Consider the following 15,837-nt stretch of genomic DNA (forward strand, 5'->3'; position numbering starts at 1 on the left):
CCAAAGCAGAAGGAAATAATCGAGGCGGAAAAGAAAGAACGGCAGCAGAATCATCATGCAAGCAGCTGAAGCTGCATCCAGAACATGGACTGAAATGGGCAACAAGCAGGCTGCTGCAGCGCAGTGAGACACTCAGCACCCAACCTCTAGTGTCAGTCTCAGGCAGACGTTGCGTCAAATACATGGTCCCGAATCGATCGATGCGGGAGACGACCATTGCGCGGGCTGCTCCCTCCCATGAAGCCATTCTTGGTCATTTCGCTCGCCGTCCGCTCGGAGCTAGTGGACGGTATTATGCCACACCGGACCGATAGATGCTGCGGCTGTGCACCACCACAACTAGCGCCGGAGGCTCGATGAGATTTGCAGATGGTGGTGACCTGAGCAACAAATTAGACGGCCAGATACGACAGATGGTATGGATTGCTCCGACCGCACCATCTTGCTTGCAGCACGGAATAGGTATGAGCCCATCTACGGAATAAGCTCACAGCAACACCGTCTTGAAGAGCACCAGCCTTCTCTCTCTCCAATTGGCCCTGTACATGGTTTGCGTCATTTCGGCTTCAACAAAAATGATCGGCCACCACCACACACACGGGGACGACAGGGGCAACCCCCTGGACGATCTACCTCTATCCCCAATCACCAGGGTCAGAGGTGGGGGTGTGTCTCGCACACTCGCATCAGACGCAGGGGGTCCTCGCGCATGTTGTACAGGCACGGGCGAATGAGTGGGAAACATGACATGAGGAGGGGGATGACAGCAACAACTGTCGTGAATATCGTTCGATTGGCGGGGGTTTGGTTCGAGCCGTCGACGGCAACGCTACATGCCGAGCCAGACTTTCTTTCTTTGCCTGCCACGCAGGGCCATGAACGAAGCCTGCAAGCGCTTGGCTCCAAGCTCCAAGCAACGTTCAGTTCATGGCCACAAAGTGTCGTCCCCGAGGACAAACGAACAAAGCCACACGCTACGCAGCTGGCGTCGTTCAACCTCAAAGAGACCGACCCTTCTTTGACTTTATTCCTGCGAGACACTAATGCGCTAGTCTCGGAGACCGATCATTTGGTGCTGCCAATAAAAGAAGCTGGCAAATGGGCTTCTTTCCTGTTCCCGCTGCTTGCTTTTTCTCCGAAGCTGCGCTACTGCGTGATTACGATGCCCGACCCCTGACTTGAGGCCGGGGTTTCTTTTCCTGGCCAAGTGGCTCTGCTCGCGGAGACGCATCTTCATCTTTTGGGAACAGAGTATCCGTGTTTCCCTCGCGTTTGCTTTTTGTTGCGACTCTTTCCACCGCCCCAATTCTCGTTACAGAGCGACACCCCCCCGATGACCCCAGACAAAGCCATTTGTGGCCAAGCATGGTTCACCTGCCGCCTGCCTCGGTGTCGGGCAGCCCAAAGACGTCTCATTCGGCAACGTCGTTTGCCGCTGATCTGACAAACGGTCATGCCAACGGACCCAGTACCAAGAGTCTGGGACTCTGCCATGGTGTTGGATATCCATCCCACGCCGCAAAGCCAGTATGAAGCTGTGTCATGCGAGCGAAGACTAGTCCTGGAGCTGACTTGGAATTTGGTTTGGTTTGTGCTACTTACACCTTTGTTTGTCGCTTTCGCACGGGCCGCAGCCCATCCCATCCGTCCTTCCCATCCCGTCCGACCGTCTCTGCCCGTTTGCTTATCTGTTTTCGAAACCCGATGCTCCAATTTCGTCCGAGCAATAGATCTTGTCACTACCATGTCAGCCAGCCTTCGTTTGGGTATCTCTCGTTCGCCGCGCCCAGCGTTCTTGCTGAATACAACCAGGATCCTGGTAGCGATCTGGCTCAGCCTATCCTTATTCCTGGCACAGGAAATACACTAGAAGACGGATGTGTTGCATGGAATCCCTGGGCCCTACTTGGGCCGGCGCTTTTACGCTAGCTACGAATAGGAAGCTCGCGTTTGCATGTTTGCGAGAAGAGCTGGGGCCCGTCTGCTTAGACGTCGGGTCATGGCATAGCATATGGCATGGCAGGCGCGCAGGAACCGTGATAACAAGGTTTCGCAAACGCTCTTGACCAGCTCCTTTAGGTGACCATCGTCAACCGTTTTAACCCTCGGGGGCGGCGAGCGTCGGTGGCACCCCCAAAGAGGGTGTGCCACACCAGCAACTTGAAGCCGCCACGCTCAGGTACTTGTGTGCCGTCTCGACTGCACGACGAAGCCTTCAATCTGGACCCAACACTTGCTCTAGCGTATATTCTTTCTGCCCATCCGCTCCGCAATCTCATCTAAACCTGCACGTACTTCAGCCTTAGCACCCTTGCACGACTCGTCGCGTCGCATTGTCCCTCCTTTTCTTTTTTCCTTGGTTTGTCTAGAGTCTGACGCTATCTTGGCCGCCTGCTCGACTTTTAGACTCTCCCCTCCCCCATCCACCCGTTCCCACCCTATTCTTCTACCTCCTCAGACCCAACGTACTGTGCCTTTTCTTGTGAATGCGACGTGGAATTGGTCTCGGCACTCTTCTGTTGCCTGCTATTCGAGACCTGGGCTTCACCATCATAGCCTCTTCGAACCATAAACTGTTCCGTGCCCGTCGGCGGGTCTCAGTCCGTTTGTCTTCATAGGCAATCGTCATACGAATGGCGATAGTCTCCAACAATGGGCCTCCTGAGATTCCTCTCGTCAAAAAGGTCGTCGGAGAAGCCGCAAAACGGGATTAAAGTACAGGCTTATGATGCTACCACTGCTTCCCTTCCCCCGCTTCTAGGTGAGATTCTTTCCAAATCTTGACCGCCTTGGCGAATCCGAGCTGACATGGCTAGGGGCATATCCCGTCGCCGGCAATGGCCCGACCAACGTCTTCGAGAGCCTGCAACGGTCCCACCATAAGATGAGCGAGAGCAACTTGTCTCTGGCGACAGGCTCTGAGATCTCGGCTCCAGCCCCGCCTGTTCCACGATTCCGCGAGGCCGATATCGAGCGTCCGAGTTCTGCCCCGAACGGCTCCTCGCCTACCCCTTTCCTCTCCGATTTCGGGAGAAGGGACTCCTCGAGGGGCCCGCAGCTGTCTTTCAAGAAGTTACGAGTTGGTTCGGCTACATCAGCGACATCGGGTCTGTCTGGAATTCCCAAGCAAAGCAAATCGCCGGCGATCCCTTTTGAGATTGAACCGCCGTTCCGTTCGACCTCGACCCCGTTTGCGCACTCTCGAAATTTTTCGACACAAAGTAATGGCGCTTTTGCCCGAGGTTTCATCGACCTCCTTGATGCCCAGTCCGAGATCAAACCTTCTGGATTCAAGAGTCGGGTGAAGGCATCGGGCGTTCGAGACTATGGCGAAGATGTTGCCGATCGGAATATCGGAGAGAACGGGGTAGACCTGATGTCTGAGAGGGTCCAGGCATTCTATGCATCAAACAGCAGTGGTGCTCAGGATCGAGATTCCAGTACATTCGTACCAGCCGCCGCAAGCGCCCATTTCGGGGACAAAGGACAGCCGTACAAGCCTCCCCGTCGACACGACTCACTAGACATCGGGGCTCGCACAAAGTCAATGACTGCGGCAAGCCTCGGCCAAGTCTCATTCCGGGCCAACATGTTTTCACCCGACGAGAACCCTGTCAGCCATGAGTCCGCCATGGAGACAGCCCCCGAATCGGCCCGTGCTATGCGTAGAAAGTCGTTGAGCGGCTACATCCCCTCCATACCGCCTATTGCGACAGGAAGGCATCAGAGTCATCACAAATTGGCGAGTAGTACGTCCGGTTCATTTATCGACACACGGCACCGACGGCGATCTACACACGGAGGCGAGGCTCCCTTCAACGAATTGGGCATCTTCACGGCCCCCAGTGTCAGCCAGACTATTGAAACGCCGATGTCGCCAAAGACATTGCAAAAGCCAGCTCACGGGGTTAAACACAATTACTCATTGCTTGTACAGCAGCGGCCACAAACATCAGGCAATGACCATACTGAATCATATCATGCGGCGAGGCCGCCATCCCGCGGTGGGTCAGTAGCCAATTCCACATTCTCCTCCCCAACCCAGAAGCCGCCATCCAAACGGTACATCCCACTGGCAACAGACGCCTCCACCCGCCATTCCGAGTGGCCGCGGAACGCGAGGCTCGACGGGGGGAGAGACGCAAGAGGATGTGCTGGCCGAGTTGAGGCTGCGAGCATTGTTGACCCCGCGGATGAGTCCTCACCGGCGCCCTCACCTCGTTAGTGTTTACCGTCGATTCCTAACATCCTTGTCAACTCAGTCGAGGCATTTTGCTAACTTGTTTTCTTTCTGTGCGACAGATGTGATGAGAGGTGGCCACTCGTGGCGTGAGAGCCTGGACGACGTCAGCCCAAGGTCAAAGAACCATGGCCCACCGTTCGGGAAAGGCAAACTTGACGAGATTTACGAGGACGTTCCGATGCGGTCAAGCAGTCTGCGCCACTGGTCCATCTCCTCGGCCACGCCGACCATGTCGAGCACCAGCTCCTTCCCACGGCCGCATTCACGACACACCACGACGACATCCGTCGACCTGGCGACGATGTCATCGTTCATTAACGACAGTAAGAGCTCGCTGCACAGCGGGTCGATTGATCACAAATCGTTTTGCACGGCTCTTGAAAGCGCTCTGCCGTCGCCAATGGACTCCGCGATGCCGGCGCCCGGAGGGACCTTCAACATTGACGACTACTTATCATCGGATGACGATATCGATGCCGATTCTTTCATCACGACACGCAAGCGGGACTCGGCGCGCGTCGGTGGCAACGAAGAAGACCTTCTCTTCTGCGACAACGGGTTCGGAGAAGGGGGTCTGCAGCTGCCAGGGCTCTTTGACAGCCTCTCGAATGTGCCGGACCCCAACACCACCTCGCCTGAACGTCCCGGTCTCGGATACTCGCCCAGCAATATAGGGGGCTTGCACCGGAGGCTGTCGCTGGATCTGAGATTCGTGGCGCCGATCTGGTCTCTCGACGACGAGGACGAGGATGACATTTACGACATTCCAATGAGATCGGACCTGGCGCTCGGTCGACGGGGCACTCGGAGGATCTCGGCCTTGGGCACATTGCACCAAAGCATCAAGGAGGAGAAGGAGGACAGGGTGGACGTGCGGACCGCCGTTCGACTACGGAAAGAGGCCAAGGCACGGCAGCGGGCCATGGGTAAGGTCAACAGGGTCCAGCACAGGAGCGCCGCCGGTGAAGAGGCGGACCCGGCCGACTCCGACTGAGGGGGCGGTAGCAGATCAGCGAGTAGTTGTGTAGTGTTCACCACGCGGTTCATCCTACACATCTTCTTTTTCTTCACTTGGAATGCTTGAGGGGAAGGCACGCTTTTTGAAATCTTTTTTTTTCGGTGGACCCGCAGACTAAATAGTCAGGCGTTTTGAGTTATACCCATGGGATCTCGAAGGACGGTGCGCGCGATACTTTTTGGTTGGGAAATAGAGACGGAGAGCCACCCCCCCGGGGCCGAGAGGAGTACACACTCTGATGAAAGTGCGCCTCCGAGACGTTTTGTAGCTGTCATGAATTACGTCTGCACTGATGCCGTATTAAGTAAAACAATACGATGCCATATCAACACATTTTTTTGCTTGTGAGAATACATGCAACTTGTACTAAAAACAAATATCATCGTCTCGGGGTCGACCAATATACATATACCCATATCAGGAGAAGGAAAACATGCTCTGATGTACACCTTCCTCCCCTCCGCCGCCGCCGCCGCCCAGAAACGTGCCCCAGTCTAGCTCCGTCAGCTGCTCGTCGCACCACCCAAACAGGTCCATGCCACTGTCCGTGGTCGCAGAGGGCGTGCGGTTGGCGGAGCCCTCGACGTCGGCGGTGACGGCCTCGTAGAGCGCGCCGATGATGTCCGGGGTGCGGTCCGAGGCGCGCATCCAGGGGCGCATCTCGGCGAAGAGCTCGAGGGCCTTTGTGAGGCTCGCGCACCAGGAGGGGAGGAGGGCGTTGGCTTCGGGGGAGCTGGCCGCGATTGTGGATGGTGCGGCGGCGGACGGCGGCTGTGCTGGTTGGTGCTGCTCCTGCTGCTCCTGCTGCTGCTGCTGCTGCTTGCGAGACGAGTGGCGTATGTTTGTCTCGACGGCTATGGAGAGTAGAGGGACCATGCAGGCCTGGAAGAGGTACCACGCCGAGTTCCAGACGTGGACGCGGTTGGGCGTCCAGTAGAGGGTGATTGCGTCGATGGCCTCCAACGCGACTGCGCGGCAGGTGTCGACGAGTGATACCTCGTCGGGCGAGGGCTCGGCCGCGGCAGAAGTGGTGCTGTTGACGGCGGCTGCGCCACGCTTGAGACTGTGGTCGTGGGCGAGGTATAATAGGAAGCAGCGGGAAAGAATAAGGCGGGCGTTGAGGTAGCGGTTCCGCATGAACTCGCGGGCCACCGTCAGGCGCGGCGGCGAGTTTGCCGGGTTCCTCAGGTACTCCGGGAGGGAGGCGTGCCATTCCCTGAGCTCGCGGTCGAAAGACAGGGCTTCGTGGGCGGAGAGGCGGGCGGGCTGGGCGAAGCGGTGCTGGATCCTGTCGCAGATGTGGCAAAAGAGGGAGCTCGCTCGCAAGGAGGCCGCGATGTGGTCGTCGGCGGAAAGGGGGGTGGGCAGGAGGGTGTCCATCGTGCTGCTGTCCCAGCGGCCACAGGTTGGCCGGCCCAAGGTCATGCTCGCCCAGGTGTCGAGGCAGAAGAGGCTCCACCAGGTCCGGCGGCGGGTCTCGGCGCGAGTGCTTTGGGCGCCGTGCTCCGCAGGGTTCTCGGTACGCTCGGCGGCGCGGCTACGGACGGGTTCGCGATGCAGGCCCAGGGCTATCGCGACGCGGTGGGCGGCGCCAAGGACGGCGTAGGCCATATTTGGGGAGTTGCAGTAGTGGAGGTAGTAGCCGCCCAGCAGGCAGAGGGCCTGGAGGCTCTCCATGTTACCAGAGCCCAGGGAGTCGAAGTCGAGGTGGGCTCGGGCCTGTTTATAGTATTGGATGTGGAGAGAATCGCTGCCGGAAGCGATAGAGCCCAAGGTGAAGACCATGTTGAGCAGGGCGAGCCAAGAGCCGTCGTGGCGGTTCCCTGCGGCATAGTTCCGTCGGAAGTCTTCTTCGCTGAGAACCGGGGCTATGGGGTGGACATGCTCAAAGTAGAACTCGATGCAGCGTTGCTCCCGCAACGGGTTCAAGCCCGGGTTGGGGCTGATGAGTGATAGTGACGGCATGAGCTGCGATTGATACTGAGACTCGGTCCATGTTTTCGCTCGCTGGGCGGTATGCTCCTTGGCAGCGGGACATAGGCGGAAGATGGCCCTCAGGACAGCACTCATGGACGTCACGCCGAGGTAGGAGCGACGGTGCTGGTCTGTTGCGAGACTGATGGCGTTGATGTCGTCGCTGGCACGGATTGTGGCCGGCTGCTGGGAGGATTCGTCCCACCTTCTGTCATTTGCGGCCTCCCCGTTCTCGGAGATTTGCGTGGAGTCATCCGGGCCGTCGTCGTCCTCATCGGCCGCGGAGATGCCGGTGGGCGACGGGTCCGGTTGAGGAACGACGGAGCGCAGTCCGAACTGCGAAGTTTGGGGCAGCAGGGCAAGCAGCTCCTCCCGGCTCTTCCCGATTAGATTGTCCACGGGAATGTCAGGGAACAATTCACGTAGAATACGGGACTGTGCCTGGAGCTGCTCCGAGGTCTTTTCAAGAGTGCTTCAAGGAGGCAACGTTAGCAGTCCAGTTCGCGACGAAGAAATTTCGGAGAACAACAAGGGCGGCGGTGTCTACCTCCGGCTCACGGCATGTCGTTTGCTCCGTTGCCTGTACTCGCACGTGTCCGCAACGTTGTAATACTGACAACTAGAGCATGGATGTCCGCCATCGCACTTGACCTTCCGCCTTGTGCACTCCTGGCATGAGCGATTCACCTTTCGCGAAGGGGCGGGGGAGCCAGCTGCCGAGGCCGTCGGACTGCGGCGGCTGTCGAATGAGTGGAACATGATCCGTCAGTGCTGTCGTTGTCGTCGGCACTTACACGGCCCTCGGCACGGAGCAGCATCACCCAATCGAGTGGGAGACATTTGGGGGATGCGGAGGCGGGAATTTGGGGCAAGCCTGGAACGGAAAATGTGGGTTGAAGAAACAGAATGCGTTTTTCCAGAGGAGGTGGAGGGGAGAAGTCACAGGAGTGACGCGGGGAAGATGGAGGGATGGGACATGGGGGAGCAAATGATTGCGGGGACGGATGGAGCTACAGGGAGCAGGGGTTGATGTCAATGGAGAGAGTCGAATGTCTACGCAGCTGGCAATCTCATTGGGCTCGTAGTAACGTTCATCGCAACTTGTCTGTCATATCAATGGCTTTGTCTTGACGTTTTGGCAAGAATTTTTTTTCGCACGGAAAATCATGAGAGAATCTCTAAATTGTTTTCCCCTAGATATGGCTCAAACTTGGCAAAGATCTTCCATCCAGCTATTGTCAGAACGAAAGGTTCCCTATACAACTCCACTCTGAGGTATATAAATGTACAGATAGTCTCGCGCTCATGCTTACGTTGAGTTCGCTGCCATGTTGGGTTCCTGATCGGTATTCAAAAAAATTGAATTCATGTTAGGTTTAGATTTTCTCACAACATATTGTACCAGTGGTGAAAATAGATAGCTGGTATTTCCGTAGGGCATCTGACCTCCCCCTCCCCCCTTGTGGCCAGCCAGCTTGACTGATACCGTTCAGCTAGTAGATGCCCGGGACGATTTTCCACTTTACAATCTTCTTGTACTTGTCCCAATCATCGCCGTATTTCTCCTGACAGGCGGCATTGTCCCGACCCTCACGATGAATGAGCAGGAAGGCGAACCACGCGGCATAGAAGTAGGTGAAGAGCATCCCCCAGCCCCTCGCGGCCCCCTGAACCACCTCTCGGCCGTCAAGCATCGTGGTGGTGGCACCAGCCGCACCAGTGGCTACGACACTCCCAGTAGGAAGGATGAGATAGCCAGAGACCCCGGTAGGCAAGGTAAAAGGCGAGGACTGGAGCCAGTCCCCCAAGTAGTTGATATGGCGGGACACGCCCCACCAACCCGATGTGAGCAGCCGTGTACCGCGCTTAGTTTGGAGATACGACATGTTGGCGAATCTTGGGTGGTTGGGGTCGGTACGGAAGGCGTTCTTCTGTGCGTTGGAGGCGCGGAAGATGTATACACCTAAAGCAAATATTACGCTGACAGCGGCGAGACCGGTCCAACCGAGATGCACTGGGTAGACGGACAGGTAGCGGCACTGGGTAGAGTAGAGAAAGGGCACCCAGACGATATCGCCAAAGCTGAGCATGAAACCCAAGCCATCAGTAGTAATATCCATCATGCCTAGAAGACCTGCTTCTGCATACTGGCCCTCAAGGACGTAGTAGGACTGCACAGCGGTGACGAAAATGATGCTGTCCGAGATATAACCGTATGTGCGGTACTGCTTTGCGACGAATGCGAGGTCAAGTAACACCCAGCCGGTTAGTCCCGGGCGCATCTCAAGCCAGGCCTTTATATCGACTTCGCCAATGAATGGGAGTGTGACGCGGGGGTTGAGTTCGCGGCCGATATAGTAGTCGTAGATAAGACTACCAGTATGCCCACCACGGGCAAGCTCGCGCATTCCAGGGTTACCCGGTTTCACGCTAAAGCTAGTGATATAGACCCAGGTAGAGATAATGTACGAGAGAATGATGTTGGCCGTCAGGATCTGTAAGTAGTTATCGGTAATAAAGGTCCACACAGCGAAGTTGGCCCCGTAAACGTAGGTACCAACAGCGCAGGCGGCCAACTCGACAAGAGTAGTTTGGAAGGCTGCGACAAAAGTTAAAAAAAAAACCCCCCTTTCATATTCGCGTGATGATGAAGAACGATTTCACATCCTGACGTTGAGGGCTCTTGCTTGTTACACATACCATTGAAGCGGTACTTGAGTGGTCGGCCAGACTCAAGTAATTTTGAACCGTAGACTTCGTGAGCAGGAAGGACGCGGTAGAGGACCAGGCTAACCAGATAATAAGCCAGTACCCAGCCGGTCACATTCCAACTCACGAAACCCCAGATGCCGTCCTGGGGCCATGGGATCTGAGTCTTTAGCTTCTCCCAGGTCAGCGTACGCAGATCCAATAGGGCCGGGGCGGGGCAGCCGGAGACGTCATTGCAGGCCAAGAAGAAGACGTTCATCAAAACCGGGAGGCCGAAAACAATAGCAGCGGCTCCGGGGCTGGCAAGTCAACGTGTCCTTATTAGCAATGGCGATACGACGTGTGCTGAGATGGAGAGGGCCGGAGCGGGACGTACGGGCCACCGAATTCATATTTAAGTCCCTTATTCGGCATAATAGGGTGAATGGATCGATGTGAATGCTGGCAATAGCGAAGACGCGAATTTCTTAGCGGGCGTGAGAAGTCGATATAAATGTTGATGAATTGAGAAGCTGGTTGTAAGGTATTAGTAGGCCCGCCGTACTACTTTATGTAGGTAGGTAAATAATTGCGCCGCCTCCTTGATCCCCTGTCCTCAGCTGATCCGGATCGTGCACATTCCGCTGCAATCAACCAACCAGTGCCAACCAACTGTTGCAGGGTTCTGAAAGTAGCCCGGATTCTTGGCACTCTCCACTTTGCCAAAGTCGCTCGTGAGCGCGGGCTTACATAAATGATTTATATCCCCAGAGTTTCTGAGAGTTTTATATATTATACAGACGTTTAAAGAGAGTTGTGCCAAATGTTACGGGGTGGTTCATAAAACCTCAACAAACGCAATGGATAATACATATAACTTGGGAACCCCCAGGTTCATACCTATGTAAGTACGAAGCCCCTCCTATCTATTCACATATGCGGATAGAGCCGTATGGTAAACCCGACTAAAATTGTCTAGATGCGTGCCTCCGTAATTATATGACATTGTCAACACATCTCCAGGCCAACTCTAGTATGTTGAATGTGAAAAGAAAGTTACCACCTAACACCACGACATTTCTGTACCTACAAATGCACGAATTGACAATTTCACAACAGCTAGAGAAATAGCATGGAGAGCCATCTTTAGATTTATATGTAGCTCTTACAGGGAATCAAGGTAGATATGGTCTCTATCTGGCACGCCGTAATGACATAGAAGGGTGTGGTCCGTCTCTCGTTAGTCTAACACGTTTGTCGTGCTCTCTCTAACTGCTCTGCTGCTGCTTCCGGCGTTTTACCATGACCTTGACCCCGTTCGCTGGGAAGACGAACTCCAGCAACCAACGGTTTGCGGGCCGCTGACCCTGATAGTCGTCAGGAAACTTCAGGTCATAGTTCGTCAGCAGGTGCGACATGAACATCTTGAGCTGGAAGTCAACCAGGAACCGCCCCGGGCACGAGTTCCGCCCCCGCCCGAAGATGAGCAGGTTTGCCGTTGATAGGAACGCGTGCGGGCTCCAGTTACCGCCGGCGTCCTGCGCACCGCCCTCTTTCTCGCCCTGGCCCGCCGCTGCAGCCTGTTGCTTGCGCAGCTCTACAAAGCGGAATGGGTCAAAGGCATCCGGGTTGGCAAAGCGCTCGCCATCCGTGTGCATGGGCTGCGACACAAAGGAAACCAGGGATCCGCGAGGCAGCGCCATGCCGGTATCGCTACGGACGCCGTCGACCATGACCTTGCGTACGAGGGCGCGCGTCGGCACCGTGTTGAGTCGCAGAGTCTCGCGCGCCACTGAGTCGGCGTACACCATGCGCCCGATGTTCTGTTTGGTCCACAGCGCGGCCGCATCGCCGCCGCTCTCGGCGAGGAAGGCCTCGGCCTCTCGCCGCAGCACCGACACCGTGTCGTGCGACGCGTTTGAGCCCAGCATGTTCATCAACATGTTGGACATGGCGAAACTGGCCTGGTAGATGAAGCCCAGGTTGGCCATCAGCAGCCGCCGCGTCATCTGGCCCGTTTCGAGCTCTTCAGGCCGGTGTTTTTGCGCGTACCGCAGCATCTTCTGCATCAGGTCGACGGGGTCGTCCGTCTCGTCAGTTGTCGACTCCATGTACGCGATGCGCTCCTTAAAGATGGCCTCATAGCGCGCTTCCAGCCGGGATAGCTTCGACCGTGTGCTCCAGCAGACCAGAGGGCCGACGACGGGGCGTAGGAACTCAGGGGTAAAGCCCGTGACGCCGGCGTTGGCGACCACGCCGTCGATGGTGTTCATGATGGTACGCAGGTACTCCTCGTCACGGCCTTTTTGATTGTCTCTTGGTCAGCACAGTGATTCTCACTTCTAGGATAGACAGATACCGTACACAAAGGCAATCCAACAGCGAACCGACTGCCAGTTTGGTTGACAATCATTCGCATGGTATCCAAAAGATCGAGTGTTCTCCAATTCTCCGTGTCAAGGCCCAAGTGGGTATCGATGGCCAGCTGGAGCTCTTCGTGGATGGGAAGGATGTAGTCATCCAGCTCTTGCGTCAGAACATGCCGTGCGAGCAGGTGCGGCCAGGTGTCGACCATGTATTTCTCATCTCCCAGGCTGTGACCCAGCTGGAACATCTCGTTGAAAGCCTCCCACATGCCCAAGATGGTGGAAGGCTGGGAGAGCGCCCATTTCATTGAGCTATGAGGCAGGAAGATCTCTTTCCGCGTCCCAAGTGTTGGTACGAGGACAGGCAGGCCCTGTTTGGAGAACTAGGCAGGCCTTCATTAGATGCTGTGCGCAGAAGTAAGGATCACATCATGCTTACCTTGTCCCAGACATCACGGTAGAGAGACGAGCAGTTAAAATAGAACGAGAGTCTGGTCCAAAGGCTGAAATGTTTGTTCCCAGGCTTCTCACGGACTAGGTCGAGGTCTTTATCAAATGGAGTGGCCAGACACATTCGGTAGATAAAGCCAATTACACCAGCGATCACAGCCAGAACGAGAAGGCCATGACCCTGTATAATCTGGAGCTGGAGGACGGCAGGAGCCGCAGAAGCAGACGACATGATGGATGGCTCTGGAAAAGGAGTTTTACGGAAGAGCTTCGAATATCAGGTGAAAGGACCAACCAGAACTGCATCTATATACATAATCTGGACAATCCTTTGGCTCGTTGTACCCTGGATATCAGGTTTGGCCGCTGATATGTCACTGTTTCTGCGCCTCTGCGGCAAAGAGGCAATCCAAGTTCTGCTTGGCGAATAGTAACCCCTACATCTGGAATCCCTTGTATTGAAAATCCGATGCGGCCTGGAGTGACGGCTGTTGTTGAGTGGAGCTCTAGGATGGAGTCGGCATCGTTCAGCTGGTCCATCAGCACGAGTTGAAACCTTGTGAGCAACGGAGACTCACTCAATCTGGATGCCTGCTTACTGTGTGCCGTGGCTTAGCTGAGTAAGGTCTACGCGACTAAAAAATTCGTCAGCTGGTGGTTCTTCTTTGGCTTTGGCATGAAAACAGCTCTACCCGGCGTCACGTCTTTCTGTGTCATGTCCACAAAAGCAAAAGTGCCCAATAGGCACCATATTGTACTTAGGATTAGCATCGTGGTTAATATTTTGCCTTAGCTCTACTGTACTAATCCGAACTCGGGCTATTGCCCGACAACTCGCATCTATAGGCTGCAATACGGAGTAGAGACCCATGCAAAACGCATGCGACTCGAACGCCTTGCTCGTGTGGATTCTGAGGGTAGTATGCGATATGTGCCGGCACCTTCTTTTTCGTGTATTTGCGTGCTTTCTGTCCAACCAAAGGTGGAACTCATTGTGGGCTGATAGTGCACATAAGCGGATTGGCGCGTGTTCCACTTCAAGACCCTGTCCAGCCCCCTGGACTTCCCTCTAACCTGTTCCGCGTTATGCGTTATGACAGGAAATGTCTGCTGTAACGCCTCGAGCGATATATTTGGAAAGACGTATGAACTATGCGAACTTACGACCTATGGGTTTACTATACAAATTGATTGGGTTAATCTCATTGGTTTGCTTTTGAGAGTAATATTCACGTCAAGGGTCACAGTCTTTTGAGGTTTCTGTTGCATTTGCTCAGCCGTGCTTACTTACCTCCGTGGGAGGGGTGCCAGTGTGCCGCGATACCCGGTCTCATCCATCGCGCCTCTGGCATAGCCATGGGCGTTTCCGGCGGCGAAACGGTATCTCTGACTTTTTTCCTCCTGCGGCCGTTGGACATCGTGGTGAAGGATGACATGCGTACGCTTGCGTCTCGGTACCTTCCGTCGAGCCTAACATGATGGCCTCAGCGGGCCGCAGGTCATCTGTGGGTCATACTATTCTTAGTATGGTGGCGCCTATCTGCCTGGTTTTTTATCCACAGGCTTGGCTCGATTTGGACCCCAGAACATTGCTTCCTATCCGTGGGCTTCGACTGGTTGTCATGATTGCCCAGCCAGGCAACGGGAACTAACCACGATGCATATGCACCTGGTTCCTTTTGGCTTCTTGCCCGACTCAATTAGGAGATGATAGACGATCGGTTAACCCTACGTCTTCTGCCTAATTACCAAGCCTTTTGATGCAGCTGGGTGATGGTGTCGGTAGTGGATCGCTAGAAGGCATGTTGCTTATTTCGCGTATCTTCATACACACAGGTAGTCAGCCTGCATACAAGACAAGAGTGGTCGCCCTACGATCTTACATTTGGAACACCAGTCAGCTTACTTGTCATAGCTTTTGCATGAGCACGGTCTTCTGTGATCATTGGCTTTGCCCGCTACGCCTAAAATATCCCTGTTCATTTAAGGCTAGTCGCCAGAGTTGCAAATCAATATCCTCTTCCCCATTCGGCAGAAGCCTCGTGGCAAATAGTTCCACCCCAAACCCAGAGACACATTGCAAGCATCAAAAATGCTGATTAGAAACGGCTTCAAGCCTAGCGTTTTATCAGTGGACTCTGCTTACTGATTTGTAGGCTGCTGGCTCCACTGCGAAGGCTGAAAGCGCGACTCTGCAAACATGTTACAAAATCGTGAAGCCCCGATTCCCTGTCTTCGGCCACTTCATATACCTGATCAGTACCCGCCGTTTTAACCAGCTTTGCGTGAGTTCTTGCGTTATGTCGAAGCTTTCTGCGGCATTATCGTCGTCCACAAGGGCGTCTGAATCAGCAATTGATATCTACTAAAAAAGAACGCCCAGATGCAAGCATCTGCGGCAGCGACCCACCCAGACTCATAGATCCGTGGCAGCAATCAGAATAATTTCAATTTTGAGATGCTTTCAAAGCTCGGGCACATCAGGGTATATTTGTCGGAACAAGAAACTTCGGCGACGGGAGCATGCTATGTTCTAGTTGATATTTGGTGTTGATAAGATCATGGTAGTGAATACAACGTTCCTTTGCACCTTTGACGTGGAATTCATTAGTGCGCTGTGTCTGATGACGAAGGACTAGACGAATAGGTCACCACATTAAGCTAAAATGCGACCTGATGCTTAGACCGTTCCAATGGGAGTGTAATTTGGAGAGAAAGCAGAAAGTGATTTTGATTTGTTGATCTTCAGTAGACTTGGAAATACCCGACCCATGGGTACCCATGGGTACCCGCGCAAATGGGTCGGGTAAATTGGTCTACCTAAAGGTTTATGCGGACTACCTAGAATACCTAATACCTAAATACCTATTCCTATGGGTACCCAGGAAATACCTATTACCTAAGACAAAGTTTATAGGTACCTATTGGGTACCCAACTAGTAATGGGTATTTTTAGGGTGCCTAGTGGGTTTCAAGTAGAGAGTCAGGATACAACGTCTAGTAGATAACAGGATTATAGATTATAGTAATTACTTATAGTAATCTAATAAAGAGAATAGCGTAATAGTATATAGTATTACTGAAAATGCTATAAGAGA

The 15,837-nt window shown here is 54.4% G+C and overlaps 4 protein-coding genes across 4 annotated transcripts; 1 reads left to right on the plus strand and 3 right to left on the minus strand.

Moving 5' to 3' along the window:
- Positions 1-2,652: 2,652 nt before the first annotated feature.
- Positions 2,653-5,237, plus strand: EsH8_VIII_000387 (uncharacterized protein; the record flags this gene model as incomplete). The annotated part of the gene is made up of 3 exons (XM_083269429.1): positions 2,653-2,761; positions 2,817-4,220; positions 4,303-5,237. The coding sequence occupies 3 exons, from the start codon at positions 2,653-2,655 to the stop codon at positions 5,235-5,237; spliced, it is 2,448 nt and encodes an 815-aa protein (XP_083129197.1).
- A 441-nt stretch (positions 5,238-5,678) lies between these two features.
- On the minus strand, positions 5,679-7,994 carry EsH8_VIII_000388 (Zn(II)2Cys6 transcription factor; the record flags this gene model as incomplete). Its single annotated transcript, XM_083269430.1, has 2 exons — positions 5,679-7,707; positions 7,783-7,994. The coding sequence occupies 2 exons, from the start codon at positions 7,992-7,994 to the stop codon at positions 5,679-5,681; spliced, it is 2,241 nt and encodes a 746-aa protein (XP_083129198.1).
- Positions 7,995-8,728: 734 nt separating this feature from the next.
- Positions 8,729-10,358, minus strand: EsH8_VIII_000389 (uncharacterized protein; the record flags this gene model as incomplete). The annotated part of the gene is made up of 3 exons (XM_083269431.1): positions 8,729-9,834; positions 9,936-10,243; positions 10,321-10,358. 3 exons carry the CDS (start codon positions 10,356-10,358, stop codon positions 8,729-8,731), a joined length of 1,452 nt encoding a protein of 483 aa, XP_083129199.1.
- An 833-nt stretch (positions 10,359-11,191) lies between these two features.
- Positions 11,192-12,971, minus strand: EsH8_VIII_000390 (cytochrome P450; the record flags this gene model as incomplete). Its single annotated transcript, XM_083269432.1, has 3 exons — positions 11,192-12,225; positions 12,288-12,672; positions 12,729-12,971. The coding sequence occupies 3 exons, from the start codon at positions 12,969-12,971 to the stop codon at positions 11,192-11,194; spliced, it is 1,662 nt and encodes a 553-aa protein (XP_083129200.1).
- Positions 12,972-15,837: the final 2,866 nt, after the last annotated feature.

The sequence above is a fragment of the Colletotrichum jinshuiense genome, chromosome 8 (assembly GCF_051148585.1).
Source record: "Colletotrichum jinshuiense chromosome 8, complete sequence".
Classification (NCBI taxonomy): Eukaryota; Fungi; Ascomycota; class Sordariomycetes; order Glomerellales; family Glomerellaceae; genus Colletotrichum; species Colletotrichum jinshuiense.